Source organism: Nerophis lumbriciformis, linkage group LG13, assembly GCF_033978685.3.
Source record: "Nerophis lumbriciformis linkage group LG13, RoL_Nlum_v2.1, whole genome shotgun sequence".
Classification (NCBI taxonomy): Eukaryota; Metazoa; Chordata; class Actinopteri; order Syngnathiformes; family Syngnathidae; genus Nerophis; species Nerophis lumbriciformis.
The window spans coordinates 22638670-22658501 of NC_084560.2; the positions used below are offsets into that span (position 1 = coordinate 22638670).

Sequence of the window (19832 nt, forward strand, 5' to 3'; positions counted from 1 at the left end):
TAACATAATAGTGTGAGAGTCCAGTCCATAGTGGATCTAACATAATAGTGTGAGAGTCCAGTCCATAGTGGATCTAACATAATAGTGTGAGAGTCCAGTCCATAGTGGATCTAACATAATAGTGTGAGAGTCCAGTCCATAGCGGATCTAACATAATAGTGTGAGAGTCCAGTCCATAGCGCGTCTAACATAATATTGTGAGAGTCCAGTCCATAGTGGATCTAACATACTATAGTGTGAGAGTCCAGTCCATAGTGGATCTAACATAATAGTGTGAGAGTCCAGTCCATAGTGGATATAACATAATATTGTGAGAGTCCAGTCCATAGTGGATCTAACATAATAGTGTGAGAGTCCAGTCCATAGCGGATCTAACATAATAGTGTGAGAGTCCAGTCCATAGTGGATCTAATATAATATTGTGAGTCCAGTCCATAGTAGATGTAACATAATAGCGTGAGAGTCCAGTCCATAGTGGATCTAACATAATATTGTGACAGTCCAGTCCATAGTGGATCTAACATAATAGTGTGAGAGTCCAGTCCATAGCGGATCTAACATAATAGTGTGAGAGTCCAGTCCATAGTGGATCTAACATAATATTGTGAGAGTCCAGTCCATAGTGGATCTAACATAATAGTGTTAGAGTCCAGTCCATAGTAGATGTAACATAATCAGTGTTGGGTTAGTTACTGAAAACCAGTAACTAGTTACAGTTACTATATTTCAAAAGTAACTCAGTTACTAACTCAGTTACTTACACCAAAAAGTAATGCGTTACTGTGAAAAGTAACTATTTAGTTACTTCTTTTTTTCTTCTTTTTTTTTTTAAAGCTCCCATTAATGCCCTTTTTGCCTTCATTTCAGTACTGTTATTGCACTGGAGAATAATACAATCTGTTGATCAACTTGACATACATTTTTATTTTCCTTTTAACATAATTAATGAAAAACAGTGCAACATAAAAAGGCATTCCTCCTTTCTTTAAACTTGGACCAATGACCATGAATAAAAAACAAGTTAAAGTGCAACATAAGAAGAAACATCATCTTCCTTGAAACATAAAGCCTGACATCTGGAGTGATGCAGCTGTCTTCCACACTTGGAGCCATGGATTGTAGAATACTTGTTTTCAGTGGCAGGATCATTGACACAGATGGTGAAGTTTCAGTGCTCAGTAGAGATGGAACACTTTTGAGGGGTTTAAGCACCTGGAGGACCTCACCTGCCACTCTCACATCATCATCAGACAGGGTGACATTTGTCTTCAGGGTGTTGTGGGTCAATGCAGAGTATATAGCTGCCTGCTGCTCCAACATATCATAAGTGGAGTTCCACCTCGTTGGGACATCATGTATGAGCAGGCAGCTTTAGCATTTCTTGCTTTGTCTTAAGCACATGAGCAGCTGTTGTGCTTGGGTGGAAGTAAGAAACCTTCCTGATCCTCCCAAAGAGGCGCTCCATCCTATTGACTGAGATTCCCTTCTGTGATGCCAAATTCACTACATGTGCAAAGCACCTATCTGTGGTCCCAGTCCTGCCTCATTCTCTGTAATTATTTGATTTTTGGCATTATCACGTGTGACTGGGATATCTTTATCTTCCATTCCTCCACTGCTTGTGTCAGCACCTGCGCAAGGTGACTCTCGTAGAGGGGGCGTGTCTTCTCATCTCCCAGTCTGCTGTGATGAAGTGAGCGCTTATAGTTCCGCTGGACGTCCACCCGTCTGTCATGAGCGCAACAGATGATGCTCGGGATAGTTCATCCACAACTTTTTTATTCTCCTGCTCATAAAGATCTGGCTCAATCTTATTGCTGAAGTGGGTGCGCGACAGGATGTCGTAACGTGGTTCAAGCACGTTCAGCATGTCTTTAAAACCCTCGTTTTGCACAACCGAGTCTGCACTTATAAACACACCGATTCAATGGCGGGGGCGTTCAAGCTCCTCCGTTACTCCGCTCGCCATGACCACGCTGTGTGTGGACTGAACGTGCCAACAACTTTTTTTTTTGTTTCATATATCAAACCGCGTGTGTGCGTCATCCCCTCCCCACACCCACACACACACACACATAGACCGCGCCTCTTTTCTTCTCTCCGGCTTGTGACAGAGGAAGATTCAGAAGAACGTCACCGCAGCGCTTCTGTTTCTAGCCGATACTACATCAAAAGTAACGTAAAATAACGCAGTAACGCATCATGTAGTAACGGTAACTAAATTAATGAATACAAAAAAATAACGCGTTAGATTACTAGTTACCGCCGAAACTAACGGCGTTACAGTAACGCGTTACTTTGTAACGCGTTAGTCCCAACACTGAACATAATAGTGTGAGAGTCCAGTCCATAGTGGATCTAACATAATATTGTGAGAGTCCATAGTGGATCTAACATAATAGTGTGAGAGTCCAGTCCATAGTGGATCTAACATAATAGTGTGAGAGTCCATGCAGTCCATAGTGGATCTAACATAATATAGTGTGAGAGTCCAGTCCATAGTGGATCTAACATAATAGTGTGAGAGTCCAGTCCATAGTGGATCTAACATAATATTGTGAGAGTCCAGTCCATAGTCGATTTAACATAATATTGTGAGAGTCCAGTCCATAGTGGATCTAACATAATAGTGTGAGAGTCCAGTCCATAGCGGATCTAACATAATAGTGTGAGAGTCCAGTCCATAGTGGATCTAACATAATATTGTGAGAGTCCAGTCCATAGTGGATCTAACATAATATTGGATCTAACATAATATTGTGAGAGTCCAGTCCATAGTGGATCTAACATAATAGTGTGAGAGTCCAGTCCATAGTGGATCTAACATAATAGTGTGAGAGTCCAGTCCATAGTGGATCTAACATAATATTGTGAGAGTCCAGTCCATAGTGGATCTAACATAATATTGGATCTAACATAATATTGTGAGAGTCCAGTCCATAGTGGATCTAGCATAATAGTGTTAGAGTCCAGTCCATAGTAGATGTAACATAATAGTGTGAGAGTCCAGTCCATAGTGGATCTAACATAATATTGTGAGAGTCCAGTCCATAGTGGATCTAACATAATAGTGTGAGAGTCCAGTCCATAGTGGATCTAACATAATAGTGTGAGAGTCCAGTCCATAGTGGATCTAACATAATATAGTGTGAGAGTCCAGTCCATAGTGGATCTAACATAATAGTGTGAGAGTCCAGTCCATAGTGGATCTAACATAATATTGTGAGAGTCCAGTCCATAGTCGATCTAACATAATATTGTGAGAGTCCAGTCCATAGTGGATCTAACATAATAGTGTGAGAGTCCAGTCCATAGCGGATCTAACATAATAGTGTGAGAGTCCAGTCCATAGTGGATCTAACATAATATTGTGAGAGTCCAGTCCATAGTGGATCTAATATAATAGTGTTAGAGTCCAGTCCATAGTAGATGTAACATAATAGTGTGAGAGTCCAGTCCATAGTGGATCTAACATAATAGTGTGAGAGTCCAGTCCATAGCGGATCTAACATAATAGTGTGAGAGTCCAGTCCATAGTGGATCTAACATAATATTGTGAGAGTCCAGTCCATAGTGGATCTAACATAATATTGTGAGAGTCCAGTCCATAGTGGATCTAATATAATAGTGTTAGAGTCCAGTCCATAGTAGATGTAACATAATAGTGTGAGAGTCCAGTCCATAGTGGATCAAACATAATATTGTGAGAGTCCAGTCCATAGTGGATCTAACATAATATTGTGAGAGTCCAGTCCATAGTGGATCTAACATAATAGTGTTAGAGTCCAGTCCATAGTGGATGTAACATAATAGTGAGAGTCCAGTCCATAGTGGGGCCAGCAGGAGATCATCTTGAGTGGAGACAGGTCAGCAGCGTAGACACGTCCCCAACTGATGCACAGATAAGTGGTCCACCCTGAGAAGGGGGCAGAGCAGAAAAGAAACGGCAGATCAACTGGTCTAAAAAGGGGGTCTATTTAGAGGCTAGGGTATACAAATGAGTTTTAAGATGGGACTTAAATGCTTCTACTGAGGTAGCATCTCTAACTGTTACCGGGAGGGCATTCCAGAGTACTGGAGCCCGAATAGAAAACTCTCTATAGCCCGCAGACATTTTTTGGGCTCTGGGAATCACTAATAAGCCGGAGTTCCTAGAACGCAGATTTCTTGCCGGGACATATGGTACAATACAATCAGCAAGATAGGATGGAGCCAGACCGTGTAGTATTTTATACGTAAGTAGTAAAACCTTAAAGTCACATCTTAAGTGCACAGGAAGCCAGTATAGACGTAATATGATCAAACTTTCTTGTTTGTAGCACTGCAATATGCAACTTTCACAATAAACACATGTATCAAATGGATCACGAAACTGTAGCATGCATTAGCACGTGGGTGTTCAAAAGAAGGTGACAATTGGTGGTTTCAGTGCTGCAAAAGCCTTTACTTATTTAAAGTTTAAAAAATAAACTGATATACATCCCACATTCAAACACACACACACTAAAATCTAATATATTCCAATAAAGAGATATGTATCAAAGACTATCAGGCATCTGTTAAGGGTAAGGTGTTCAAAGGGGCCCTTTATTTGAAGAAAATCATTTTTATAGTAATACTGAGTAAACATTCAGGTTGCCTTTGCAGAGGAACATATCACTACACAGTGCATGTATACAGGATTGTTGTTCTGTTCCTTTCCATTGCTAACACTGCAGCCAGTGAAATGGCTTTCAGCAAGTACGTTTATTTAAAGTGCTGCGCATTTTCAGCTATTATATTGTCCAAGATACTGTTGTGATAAATTGTTGGACATCTGTCTATGGATAACGGAGAGATGTATATTAAGGAGTGACCTGGGAGCATGAAGCAGAAACATTCACGTAAAGAACATACACTATATTGCCAAAAGTATTTGACTCACATATGAACTTGAAGTGCCATCCCATTTCTAACCCATAGGGTTCAATATGATGTCTGTCCACCTTTTGCAGCTATTACAGCTTCAACTCTTCTGGGAAGGCTGTCCACAAGGTTGCAGAGTGTGTTTATAGGAATTTTCGACCGGTTGAGAAGGCCTGGCTCTCAGTCTCCATTCTAATTCATCCCAAATGTATTCTATCGGGTCAGGACTCTGTGCAGGCCAGTCAAGTTCATCCACACCAGATTCTGTCATCCATGTCTTTATGGACCTTGCTTTGTGCACTGGTGCACAGTCATGTTGGAAGAGGAAGGGGCCCGCTCCAAACTGTTCCCACAAGGTTGGGAGTATGGAATTGTCCAAAATGTTTTGGTATCCTGGAGCATTCAAAGTTCCTTTCACTGGAACTAAGGGGCCAAGCCCAACTCCTGAAAAACAACCCCACGCCATAATTCCTCCTCCACCAAATTTCACACTCGGCACAATGCATTCCGAAATGTACCGTTCCCCTGGCCACCTCCAAACCCAGACTCGTCCATCAGATTGCCAGATGGGAAAGCGTGATTCATCACTCCTAAGAAGGCGTCTCCACTGCTCTAGAGTCCAGTGGCGATGTGCTTTACACCACAGCATCCCACGCTTTGCATTGAACTTGGTGATGTATGGCTTAGATGCAGCTGCTCGGCCATGGAAACCCATTCCATGAAGCTCTCTGCATGCAGTACGTGGGCTAATTGGACGGTCACATAAAGTTTGGAGCTCTGTAGCAACTGACTGTGCAGAAAGTCTTTGCACTATGCGCTTCAGCATCCGCTGACCCCTCTCTGTCAGTTTACGTGGCCTACCACTCGGTGGCTGAGTTACTGTTGTTCCCAAACTCTTCACTTTTCTTAAAATAAGGTTGACTTTGGAATATTTAGGAGCGAGGAAATTTCATGACTGGATTTGTTGCACAGGTGGCATCCTATGACAGTTCCACGCTGGAAATCTCTGAGAGCGCCCCATTCTTTCACAAATGTTTGTAGAAACAGTCTCCATGCCTAAGTGCTTGATTTTATACACCTGTGGCCGGGCCAAGTGATTAGGACACCTGATTCTGACCATTTGGATGGGTGGCCAAATACTTTTGGCAATATAGTGTACCTGGAGATTGTTCATGCTTTCAATAACTTGATAGTGAGCAGCAGCAGATTGTAACAATGTGACTTAAGTGCTTTCAGTGCAACAGAGTGTAATCTTTGAGGAAAAACGGCATGCCCGAGGAAAAGTCGACCCACGGCTGTAGCTCCACCGCGAGGTCGAATTAGGAGTCCATATTATGCCGCATGACGACCCGCCTCAGTGAGTCACTATGCTCGGAGCAAAGTCTGGTTTTGCTGCTGACCTCCAGCCACTGTAGAGAGCCATGGCTGCACGCCACCTGTGAGGGTCATCACAACATCCATGTTATGGCCTGAAGCATCGCTGAGAGGACAGTCTGGCATGCGGATGAAGACCTCACTTGCAGTATCCACCTCGTAAAAATGTGATCTTGTGGCAAACGGATGCACTCTCACCATGTTGATGATATCCTCGGAATCATCGCTCGGGTCCAGGTGAAGGTCGAGGACTGTGGTTTCCACCCAGGCGTTATCTGTGTTTCTGATGTCGTCCACGTAACCCTCAAACACCTGATCACAAAATAAATGACTGGATTTAGAGATTGAACACAAATCTATTTTCCAACTATTTTTCCTACATGGAGGAACTAATCAAGAGTAAAGTTAAATTTAACACTAAATGACCATTTACCAATTATTGGCAGCAGAAGCATAGAAAAACTGGCAATACCAACAACACCCAGCAACATAAAACAATGATATGTTATTGCTTAATCTACATTCTGAATGTATGAATACATTATGCCAGCTTTTAATTATTCATTTACAGTGTATTAAATCCCTTCCTTTATTATGGGTCTGCTGCAATGCAAGCGCCCATTCACATGCTTCAACACGCTAACATCAACGTGCTAACTTTTTTTGTGTGCTAATTTTACGCATTTTTGTCTAAATGTGCAGCCATACACCTTACAGTCATAAAACTTGGTATTTGTAACATGCTAACTGTATGCAAGTTTACATGAGTACAGTTTAAAGCTTTATAGTTAGCTTTAAAGCTAACATTAAAGTGATAGCTTTAAAGCTCATTTTGCAACCGTTAACCCTAGAGCGGGGGTCAGCAACCCGCGGCTCTAGAGCCACATGTGGCACTTGAGCAGCGCCCTGGTGGCTCCATAGAGCTTTTTCACAAAATGTATGGAAATGGAAAAAATGGGGTGAAAAATATATTTTTTGTTGTAATATGGTTTCTGTAGGAGGACAAACACGGCACAAACCTTCCTAATAGTTACAAAGCCAACTGTTTAATATGTTTGTGTTTATGCTTCACTAATGAGAGTATTTGGCGAGCGCTGTTTTGTCCTACTAATTTCAGCGGCCCTTGAACTCACCGTTGTATGGACTGTGACTCAACAGTTTATTTACATGTACAACTTTCTCCGACACTGCCACAGAAAGATATGTTTTATGCCACTCCTTCTTTGTTTCATTTTCTTCACCAAACATTTTATACTGTGCGTGAATGCACAAAGGTGAGCTTTGTTGATATTGTTGACTTGTTATGGAGTGCTACACAGGCATATTTACATCATGTTAAAGTTAAAGTACCAATGATTGTCACACACACACACTAGGTGTGGCGAAATTATTCTCTGCATTTGACCCATCACCCTTGATCACCTCCTGGGAGGTGAGGGGAACAGTGAGCAGCAGCGGTGGCCGCGCCCGGGAATCATTTTTTGTGATTTAACCCCCAATTCCAACCGTTGATGCTGAGTGCCAAGCAGGGAGGTAATGGGTCCCATTTTTATCATCTTTGGTGTGACTCGGCCGGGGTTTGAACTCACAACCTACCGAGGGCGTGTTACCATCATTATAACACTTAAGTGTTATAATGATGGTAACACGCCCTCGGTATATATATAATTATATAAGTCTTTAAATTTTTTGCGGCTCCAGACAGATTACTTTTTTGTATAATTGGTTATAATATGGCTCTTTCAACATTTTGGGTTGCCGACCCCTGCCCTAGAGTCATATAACTTTGTATGTGACACTTGTTAACCGCTAGCATGCTAATGTTAGCATGCTAGCGTAGTAATATGAACATGCTACCTTTTTAGCTAATTCAATGTTTTTTTTCTCTAATTAGACCGCCATACACCTTACAGTCATATAACTTGGTATGTGACACATGCTAACTGATAGCATGCTAACGTTAGCGATTGCAAAACGGTTGCGCTAGTTTTGCAAACGTTTACCCCAGAGTCATGCAACTTGGTACGTGAAACCTAAGCATGCTAACATTAAAGTGCTAACTTTCTTTGCTAAATTTTGTCATTTTTCTCTAATTCCCCAGCCATACACCTTAGAGTCATATAACTTGGTATGTGACACAAGCTAACTATTATCATACTCGCGTTAGCTTGCTAGCATGCTAACATTAGCATGCTAACATTTTTAGCTAGTTTTGCGACCGTTTCACCCAGAGTCATAAAACTTGGTATGTGACACTTGTTACCTGTTAGCATGCAAACGATAGCATGCTGCCCAGCTAACTTAAGCATGCTAACTTTTTCTTCTAATTTTACTCTTTTATTTCTATTTCAGCAGCCATATACCTTTGAGTCGTATCACTTAGTATATGAAACATGCTGACTGTTATCATGCTATCGTTAGCACACATGCTACGTGTTATCATTTTTGTCTAAACATGCGACGGTTTTAGGCTAGGTCTGTGGCTCTCTTATGTTACACCTAAAACTCACTCAGCACCATCTAATAAGTACGGCGGCTTACGGCGACCCCCGGCCAGAGGTCAGAGGGCACAGATAGCAGGCCCATCAAAATTTCCGCGTGAATTTTCTAGTTTTGATTATTTTTCTATTAATTTAGGTGTGAAATTATGTGTTGATTGTCCAGGGTGTACCCTGCCTTCCGCCTGAGTGCAGCTGGGATAGGCTCCAGCACCCCCCGCACCTCTGAGAGGGACAAGCGATAGAAAATGGATGTTATTTACTGTTGTTTACTAACCAAATTGTTGACCTACCGGTGATCCCTCAGCAATTTTTTCAAGTAATTGTTCATACAGGTTCTTGCCTATGATTCTCATCAGAGCCGCCGGCAGCCGATCCACAGATTGGACCGGTCCCTACAGGGGATGAATAGAGAGGTGTGAGCTAAATGGTTAGTAAAAATCCGTGCTCAGTAGTGGGACTCACCCCAGGTAGAAACAGGGTCTGTTGCTGCTCATCTACAACAGCCAAAAACTCCAAAACAGACCGTCCACTGTCTCGCACACTAGGGAAAGAAACCCGTTAGACCATTACTAGACCCAGTAAGAGGACGTTTCGCTTTCACTTGCTTGATTTTTAACCCACCGTGTAATCACAAGGTCTACATGCAGATTTGGACCCAAATTGTCAAGTGAACCTTGACCCCTGATGCCAGTCCTCCCTCCAGGGTTTCTAAAAAGGAAATCAGACACTTCATGAGACTACATTGCCAACAATAAAATAGACTATGAAGAACCGTACCTGTAATTGCCCAAGATGGATTCTGATCTGTAAGGAAGACAACAGGAATAATGTATTTTAGGTCAATTTTGCTAGACATCCTCATTTAAACAATGGAACCTCTTAGGCAGTGATTCTCAAACGTTGACCTCCATCTAGTGGTATGCCAAAGAAGTCTGTAAATATGCACTGTATTGGGAGTATCATTGTTAAAAAAAGTACCAATGATTGTCACACACACTAGGTGTGGCGAAATTATTCTCTGAATTTGACCTATCACCCTTGATCATTCCCTGGGAGGTGAGAGGAGCAGTGAGCAGCAGCAACCAGTTGATGTTTGTGCATTGTGTGTACCAGGGGCGTCACTAGCTTTTAAGGACAGGGGGGGCTTTGCCCCCAGGAGATGCACAGGATGCGAGCGAATGTTACGCACGAGCACAAAACTTCACAAACGGCTAACAAAGACTTAGAAATTATTCATTGTTATTATTATTATCTTTAAAAAATGCAGGGGACGAAATGAAATGCTCCCCGGGACGATGGCTTTTAACCATATATTTTCTTTTTCTTTTTATGTATTTATTCATTTTACATTTTATATTAAATGTCTTGGTTTTTCCTCCCTCTGAAAATCCTATTAAATGTTTAACAAGCCATCCTATATTAATAAAACAGCTATTAATGTAACAATACAATAAAACAAATATATTTAATTATGTTTTTTTCATTATTTTAACAATAGGCTTATGTATATTACTTTATATAGATTCTACAAGAAACACAAAACTTAAAAAATAAATGATTTACAATTGCACATACAAGGTTTTGTGCAGCTTCACTCATTGTAAAGGAAGATAATGTGCTTCGTACACCTGCAGGACCGCAAGCAAGGTCGCAGAGAAAATGCGGGCTGGAATTTGAGTGATGTGGGCATTTTCTATATGAACAAGTGGAATGGATTGGATACCGACGCACGGAAGGGGCTCTCTACCTTACGCTACTAAGTGAGGGGAAACTGAGTGAATAATAACAGGTTATATGATTATTTATTTAAACTCATATTTGGGCCACTTTATAATGAATATGTCGGCATTTATTTGTAAAAACAAAAACAAAAAAAAACACCAAATTATTTAGGGGGGCTTAAGAATATTTTAGGGGGGCTTTAGCCCCCCTAAAATAGGCCTAACAACACCGATGGTGTGTACTGTTACAGTGACCAAAATATTAAATATACTTGTTCAATAAAACTTTTGCCTTGTTTTTATGAATACTTAGGCCTAATATGCTACTGTATTTTACTATTGGTCATTATGGCGGTACTTGGAGGGCCAAGTGTTTTCTGAGGTGATACTTAGAGCATCCATCCATCCATCCATTTTCTACCGCTTGTCCCTTTTGGGGTTGCGGGGGGTGCTGGAGCCTATCTCAGCTGCAATCGGGCGGAAGGCGGGCTACATCCCGGACAAGTCGCCACCTCACCGCAGGGCCAACACAGATAGACAGACAGAGGTTCTCAAACTTTTTTCACTAAGGTCGACGTTGCAAAAGATATTTCTTGATGTCCGATTTGTGTGTTTGGGTAGCAGATTTTAATAATTGGAAATAATAAAATTACAGACATGCCTTGTTTATCATTGTTAATTGGTTCCGGACATGACCGCAAGATATTAATTTCCGCAAAGTAGGAATCGTTAATGATAAATCAAATATTTTCATAGCTACAGCGTAAAAAAAACTTTTTACGACGTTCTAAATATGTTAACATTATGAGAGATTACTAGATATGAAATTACACACTTTAGTCACTCGTATACTCTTTTAATACAACTTAGTAATGATGCTTAAGGCTGAGTCAATCAGTGGCCATGATACTGAACAGCATACTCTGATTGGTTTGGTCTCCTCTTGTGGCCAATACTCCTGTAGTATTGATATTTTTAGTTAATTAGGCCATTGTTATGCCTGAAAATGTTGAATTTAGGACCAACAAATTGTAGCATTTACAAGAAAAAAAATCAAGAAGTATCCAAACAAAATCAGTGATGTGGTGAAGCCGCAAAATAGTGGTGTGGGATGACTGTAGATCGTTTGATCTCCCTTAACTTTGAGGAAGTAACAGTTAGCATGTATACCTCCAAATAATGTGTGACTTTATTTTGAGGCATATTTGTCATGTAAATGTATCTCAATTGCATTACTTTAAATATTCGAACATGACTATAACTTCCTTGATAAACAATAGGGAATCTCAATTCCTGGATTAATTGCGTTTTGTTAGTTAGGGTCATCCATCCATCCATCCATCCATTTTCTACCGCTTGTCCCTTTTGGGGTCGCGGGGGTTGCTGGAGCCTATCTCAGCTGCATCCGGGCGGAAGGCGGGGTACACCCTGGACAAGTCGCCACCTCATCACAGGGCCAACACAGATAGACAGACAACATTCACACTCACATTCACACACTAGGGCAGTGTTTTTCAACCACTGTGCCGCGGCACACTAGTGTGCCGTGAGATACAGCCTGGTGTGCCATGGGAGATTATCTAATTTCGCCGATTTGGGGTAAAAAATATTTTTTGCAAACCAGTATTATAGTCTGTAAATGATGTGTTGTTGTTGAGTGTCGGTGCTGTCAAGAGCTCGGCAGAGTAACCGTGTAATACTCTTCCATATCAGTAGGTGGCAGTTGGTAGCTAATTGCTTTGTAGATGTCAGAAACAGCGGGAGGCAGTGTGCAGGTAAAAAGGTGTCTAATGCTTAAACCAAAATTAAACAAAAGGTGAGTGCCCCTAAGAAAAGGCACAGAAGCTTAGGGAAGGCTATGCAGAACGTAACTAAAACTGAACTGGCTACAAAGTAAACAAAAACAGAATGCTGGACGACAGCAAAGACTTACTGTGGAGCAAAGATGGCGTCCACAATGTAACATCCGAACATGACATGACAATCGACAAAATCGGAAATATCGCTCAAAGGAAGACCTGAAACTGCTCCAGGAAAATACCAAAATTGGAGCGCAAGACAAGAACTAAAACACTACACACAGGACAACAGCAAAAAACTCCAAATAAGTCAGGGGGTGATGTGACAGGTGGTGACAGTACACCTACTTTGAGACAAGAACTATACTGATGCATGGTTGGTTATGGTTTAAATTTATATCCAACAATTGCGACGACTTTTTACTGTCAACTGAGTTTCGTTGTTTAATGATTTCTGCTGGTGGTGTGCCTCTGGATTTTGTCAACACAAAAAATGTGCCTTCGCTCAAAAAAGGTTTAAAATCACTGCATTAGGGCCAATTTTAGTGTTGTCAATCAACCTATCCCCAGGTGCATGTTTTTGGAGGTGGGAGGAAGCCGGAGTACCCGGAGGGAACCCACGCAGTCACAGGGGGAACATGCAAACTCCACACAGAAAGATCCCGAGCGCAGGATCAATCCCAGTACTACTCAGGACCTTCGTATTGTGAGGCACATGCACTAACCCCTGTTCCACCGTGCATATCGAGCATAAAAAAGTCTGCCTAAATGTTTTGTTCTAAACCGGAATACTGTACACGTGCAGAAATAATGTGGATAAACCAAAACATTTACCAGGATTTCATAGGGGACAGTGTGGCGCAGTTGGAAGAGTGGCCGTGCCATCAACTTGAGGGTTCCTGGTTCGATCCCCACCTACTAACAACCTTGTCACGTCCGTTGTGTTCTTGAGCAAGACACTTCACCCTTGCTCCTCGTGGTTAGGGCCTTGCATGGCAGCTCCCACCATCAGTGTGTGAATGTGTGTACGAATGGGTGAATGTGGAAATAGTGTCAAAGCTCTTTGAGTACCTTGAAGGTAGAAAAGCGCTATACAAGTACAACCCAATTACCATAGCATTAACATAAAAATATATTGGTGTAGTCTTTGATTCCAACTTAAATTTCAAGCAGCATGTTAAGAAAATTGAACATATAATTAAGTTTAATCTATCCAATTTTAAACACATTAGACCTTCTCTCACGGCAAAGGTATGCTATTCAGCCACATAAACTACTGCTATACAACTTAGTCCCATACCTCAGAGAATATATTGAAGCCACTAAAGTCTTTTATCAAGAGACCACTAAAAATTCTGGACAAAAAGCCTCGAAAGTATAATTATTGTAACATTTTAAGTAAGCACAATATTTTGGATTTAGATAATTATCAGATTTACATGGATGTTTGCCTCATTGTTAGAGTTCTAAATAAACTTGCTCCCCCTCCCTTGATAGATGTTATTAATATAAAAAAAAAAAAATAGCAGTCAAGTAAACACCAGAGCAGTGACCAGTAGGGACTGCAACATACAAAGGCACGGGACTAAATTTGGCCAAATGGTGGGGTCTATCAGAGGAAAACAGTCATTGAACAGGCTGCCTGCCAGCTCATGTCAGAAACTGTGACACCTATTTAACATTTAAAACCGCACTGAAACAGTGATTGAAAACTAATCAGACATGCACGCAAAATTAGATTATTCACTTGTTGTTTTTGTTTGTTTTAGTTTTTGTCCGTGGTCTGTGGTTATGGTATGCTTGTAATGTGTAATGTATTGTGATTTATGTATTCTTTTGTATCATGACCTGTTGAATGTTTACTGTATTAACCTGCCTTAGGACAAAGGATTAAAATTAGCTATTGTGCTAACTCTGTCATATTTACATTGTTGCTCTATGTTGATGAATATGCATTGTCCTAATTCAAATAAATAAATAAACATAATTTATAGTAACATTACAAATCTGTTTTCGATTCCCGGGCTCAGGGCCTTTCTGTGTGGAGTTTGCATGTTCCCCCTGTGACTGCGTGGGTTCCCTCCGGGTACTCCGGCTTCCTCCCACCTCTAAAGACATGCACCTGGGGATAGGTTGATTGGCAACACTAAATAGGCCCTAGTGTGTGAATATGAGTGTGAATGTTGTCTGTCTATCTGTGTTGGCCCTGGGATGAGGTGGCCACTTGTCGAGGGTGTACACCACCTTCCGCCCGAGTGCAGCTGGGATAGGCGCCAGCACCCCCGCGACCCCAAGACCAACAAGGGGTAGAAAATGGATTGATGGGATTAAAAAAAATTACAGTAAAATTACAATATCCTTATATTTCACAGGAATGACCTGTACCTGCTATTTCACAGTAAATTATTGTAATCATAACCCTCTGCAATATCACAAAAAATGACTGTCAATTCAAACTGTAATGTAAAATGTAGACTACATTGCACACTCTTGTACAATAAGTGGCAGTATGCTGTTAAATCGAGGGAAAAATTAACTCTGAAAAGTACATATGTGAAATTACAGCATTTAGTTGTAATTAACCGTAAAATCACAGCTCTGCGGGTACTGTAAATTGCTGCAATGATGTTTCACAGTTAATGACACTGTAAAAGTAATGCAGTTATTAGCCAGTAATTTGCTGTGAATTCATCATGGAAAATGTTTACAGTGTATGTATAATACAGGTTTTTGCACACAAGTGTAAAAATAAGTGAACCACCATGAAACAAAAAAAATGTGAAAACACTCCCACTAAAGACTGTACTACAACTGATGTGATATTGCTAGATTCAATTCTTCTTCTTCTATTCTTACCCGTTGTTGAGGCTGTTTAACCCTTAAGGGAGACCTGGGACCTTTATGAGTCTTTGAAGATGACAAAATGCAACAGAATGTTTATTTTAAGTGTTAGGGACATTAAATAAAGCCACAGGAGTTATGGAGGAATTGATCACAAAATTTGCTTTGCTAAATTATTTTTAGCATGAGCTATTGAGTGAATATACATTGGAGTTCCCCGGGACCCATACTTGCCAACCCTCCCGGATTTTCCGGGAGACTCCCGAAATTCAGTGCCTCTCCCGAAAACCTCCCGGGACAAATTTTCTCCCAAAAATCTCCCAAAATTCAGGCGGACCTGAGTGACGTGTCGACAGCCTGTTTTCACGTCCGCTTTCCCACAATATAAACAGCGTGCCTTCCCAATCACGTTATAACTGTAGAATGATCGAGGGCGAGTTCTTGGTTTCTTATGTGGGTTTATTGTTAGGCAGTTTCATTAACGTCCTCCCAGCGCGGTTACAACACACAACAACAGCAGTCACTTTTTCGTCTACCGTAAAGCAGTTCGTCTGCCGTAAACAGCAATGTTGTGACACTCTTAAACAGGAAAATACTGCCATCTACTGTACATGCATATGTGACAATAACATCTACGACTTCTAGAGAGTGCAGTGCACAACTGCGCACACAACAAGGAGACGAAGCAGAATGCATCATCAGAGAGGGTGTTCAGCATGGTTAGACAAATAGTGACGGAGAATAGAACAATGATGGACAATTCAACCCTTAACTCAACAATGAGTAGATGAGTGTTATGTGTGTGTATATGTGTAAATAAATGAACACTGAAATTCAAGTATTTCTCTTATTTATATATATATATATATATACATATATATATATCCATCCATTCCATATATATATATATATATATATATATATATATATATATATATATATATATATATATATATATATATATATATATATATATATGAAATACTTGACTTGGTGAATTCTAGCTGTAAATATACTCCTCCCCTTTTAACCACGGCCTCGCCCCACCCCCGACCACCCCCACCTCCCAAAATCGGAGGTCTCAAGGTTGGCCAGTATGCCGGGACCCTTTTGTCCCCCATTGACTCCTTTTTATTATGGCCATTTTCGATATACTGGAAAACCTGTTCTTTTATAATGCTTTTTCCATGAAAACAAAATGAATCCAAATATTTCCCTTTGAAATAAGTGAAAATCCTATTAGAGGTGTAAGTTGACCCCCCAACCACTTGATACCGCCAGGGTACCGTTTATTCATATTAGACGCATAATTGCTGTGAATCTGCCAACAACTTATATGTAATAAAAACAATGTTGGTAGTGACATAAGAGTTGTGTGGATTGTGTGGTTACAAATATACTATGCGTGCACAAATATAGCATGTTTGTGTTTTTGCCAATAAAAAATTAGTTTGCCTTGACAAAAAGGGGCAAAAAAGGCTATATTGACAGATAGATCCGACCTTAATCTAGAGATTTATGCGTTGAAAGTAAAAAATATTATATATGACTTACATTTAAGAACCTTATGGCTAAAACCCTTCCATGTCCCCGCGACCTATAACATTTACCACATTTGGGAGATCCCCAAGGGTTAAAGAGGAACTTTTTGGAATTTTGCCTATTGTTCACAATCATTTTGAGAGACAAGAAGACAAAAGGTGTTGTTTTTTTTGCATTCTTACATATAAAAATCAGCTCGTTCTTGGTGACGAGCAATGCACTTGACTTTAAAAATTTATTCAGAAACCGTCAACAATACTTCATTTACGTTCCGTAACCTGTATAATAACCAAACTGTAGCGACATTCTTATTGTAAGAGCTAACACTGAGGAATTATTTTTCTAGCGTATAACACGTCGGCGTAATAGCCAACTACGGCAAAAGATAAGCTAGCTTCTATGTCAGCAGGAAACGCGTTTGAGTTTGTAAAGCACAACACAATGCGATAAGACACCAATCAGTACTGACTGAAAAACATGAACAATCATATTACAGTATCTGTAAGGTATTAGCCCACATTTCATGTTTTGTTTGTACACAGCTAGCTCGACAGTGTATGCTGTCTGTCATGATACACACTTGACGTGCTGCATGTCACTCGATGGTCTAGCTGGCAGGGGACATTTTCAGGTTTATTTTGGTAAGCGCTCCATTTATCTCGAAATAGCATAGCTTCAAATTCCACAATTTGCAGCTTTGATTCACTTTCACCTCTCTCGGCTTCTGTCTGCTTTAACGTCTCGCGCTTCCTTCGTGCTGGCTTCTAGAAGCAGTCGTTCATCCTCCGTATATTCAGATTAAAAAAGATAGGGTTGTGAATCCTTATTTGTCCAAAAATAGTCGTCTCTGTGGTTTATTACCGAATCTGCCATGATTAGAAGACACACACGCCTTTGTTTCTGGAAGTAGGACACACAGTTGTTGCCAGAAGTCGGAAGTGCGCTGCTGGGGTAATGAAATAAATGCGTAGAGGAATTAGTTCTGGCAATGATTAAAATGATAAAAATATGGCAAATATTGAACATATTACATATTGTTATGAACGTGTCTGTTACTACATTATGTATAGACTTGCAGTATGTACCGTATTTTCCGAACTATAAGGCGCATTTAAAATCCTTTCATTTTCTCAAAACTCGACTGCGCCTAATAACCCGGTGTGCCTAATGTACGGAATAATTCTGGTTTTGCTCACCGACCTCCAAGCAATTTTATTTGGTGCATGGTGTAATGATAATTGTGACCAGTAGAGGGCAGTCAAACATAAGAGATATGTGGAAAGCGGTATGATGGCAATATCACTACCAACATTTTATATGTTCCATTGAAAATATAGAACATTACACACGGCGCTCAAAAATCTATCAAAATGTTTTAGTATGACTTTGGTAAGTTATGAAGCCGCTCTGCTTGGTGGATTGTCGGCGCATTAAACATACGAGTATTGTTACGGTGTGTGTATAAGGTAAGACATATTATCTGGCGTTTTGTTTCGCAATATTATGTAAAAGCAACTTTTCTTACCTTTTAGTACCTGCTGATCTGTATTTGGGATCTGTATAAATCCTGAAAAATTGCGCGTGTCCGCCTTTGTAGTCCGTACCAACGACGTAGTCGATAAGATTCTTCTTTTTCTCCATCTTCTTGTTATGTGACATTCATCCTACACTGTTACCATTTCTAATATAAAGTAGTGTAAAGATCTTACTTATATCTGTCAGTGAACTCGCCATTAAAGCGCTACAACATACCGGTATAGTGAATTTACATTATTCACCCAAGGAACTTTAGTTATTAGAGTTCCGGTCGGACGGTCTTTCACGGGACACATTTCCGATGTTGTTGTTTCCGGATGAGGAGATGCTGCTCCGTGATTGATTGAAGTAAAGTCTGAATGTCATTAAAACAGTTAGCTCCATCTTTTGACACTTCTTCTACTCCCGTCCTTGCACGCTACACCGCTACAACAAAGATGACGGGGAGAAGACGCTGTCGAAGATGAGCCGCGTAAATAAGACCGTCCACAAAATGGCGCTTCCGGAAACGACTGTCAGAAAGCGACTTGAAGATGATCTGTAAAACATCATCTATGCAACAATTTGACCAAAGAACCACCATTACATGTTATGTAGACCACAAGGAAGTCTTCTACATTTAGAAAAAGAAAAAAAAATATGACTCCTTTAATGCGCCCTATAATCCGGTACGCCTTATAAATGAAAAAAGATATAGACCATTTATCGGCAATGCGCCTTATAATCCGGTGCACCCTATGGTCCGGAAAATATGGTATATAAAACGTTGATGTAAGGTTTTGAAGTCGTTTTAGAGGGCTTTGAAGACTACAACGGTGACTCACATTTGCCAAGTGTTTTTTATCGGCTTTAGAATAATAATACTGGAGAGGAGGCTACGCCGGATAGTCGAACCTCAGATTCAGGAGGAACAGTGTGGTTTTCGTCCTGGTCGTGGAACTGTGGACCAGCTCTATACTCTCGGCAGGGTCCTTGAGGGTGCATGGGAGTTTGCCCAACCAGTCTACATGTGTTTTGTGGACTTGGAGAAGGCATTCGACCGTGTCCCTCGGGAAGTCCTGTGGGGAGTGCTCAGAGAGTATGGGGTATCGGACTGTCTGATTGTGGCAGTCCGCTCCCTGTATGATCAGTGCCAGAGCTTGGTCCGCATTGCCGGTAGTAAGTCGGACACGTTTCCAGTGAGGGTTGGACTCCGCCAAGGCTGCCCTTTGTCACCGATTCTGTTCATAACTTTTATGGACAGAATTTCTAGGCGCAGTCAAGGCGTTGAGGGGATCCGGTTTGGTGGCTGCAGGATTAGGTCTCTGCTTTTTGCAGATGATGTGGTCCTGATGGCTTCATCTGGCCAGGATCTTCAGCTCTCACTGGATCGGTTCGCAGCTGAGTGTGAAGCGACTGGGATGAGAATCAGCACCTCCAAGTCCGAGTCCATGGTTCTCGCCCGGAAAAGGGTGGAGTGCCATCTCCGGGTTGGGGAGGAGACCCTGCCCCAAGTGGAGGAGTTTAAGTACCTCGGAGTCTTGTTCACAAGTGAGGGAAGAGTGGATCGTGAGATCGACAGGCGGATCGGTGCGGCGTCTTCAGTAATGCGGACGCTGTATCGATCCGTTGTG

At 41.1% G+C, this 19832-nt stretch overlaps 1 protein-coding gene across 2 annotated transcripts in view; it reads right to left on the reverse strand.

The window, feature by feature from the left end:
* Window positions 1-4488: 4488 nt before the first annotated feature.
* trpm2 (transient receptor potential cation channel, subfamily M, member 2) overlaps window positions 4489-19832 on the reverse strand; it is a 39251-nt gene continuing 23907 nt past the window's right edge. For both annotated transcript variants that reach the window (XM_061971490.1, XM_061971491.1), the window contains exons 13-18: window positions 9558-9584; window positions 9402-9488; window positions 9243-9321; window positions 9071-9172; window positions 6478-6591; window positions 4489-6341 (exon numbers count right to left, since the gene is read on the reverse strand). In XM_061971490.1, the coding sequence (XP_061827474.1) occupies window positions 6225-6341; window positions 6478-6591; window positions 9071-9172; window positions 9243-9321; window positions 9402-9488; window positions 9558-9584 (526 nt within the window). In that variant the 3' untranslated portion in view covers window positions 4489-6224. The remainder of the gene's footprint in view (window positions 6342-6477; window positions 6592-9070; window positions 9173-9242; window positions 9322-9401; window positions 9489-9557; window positions 9585-19832) is intronic.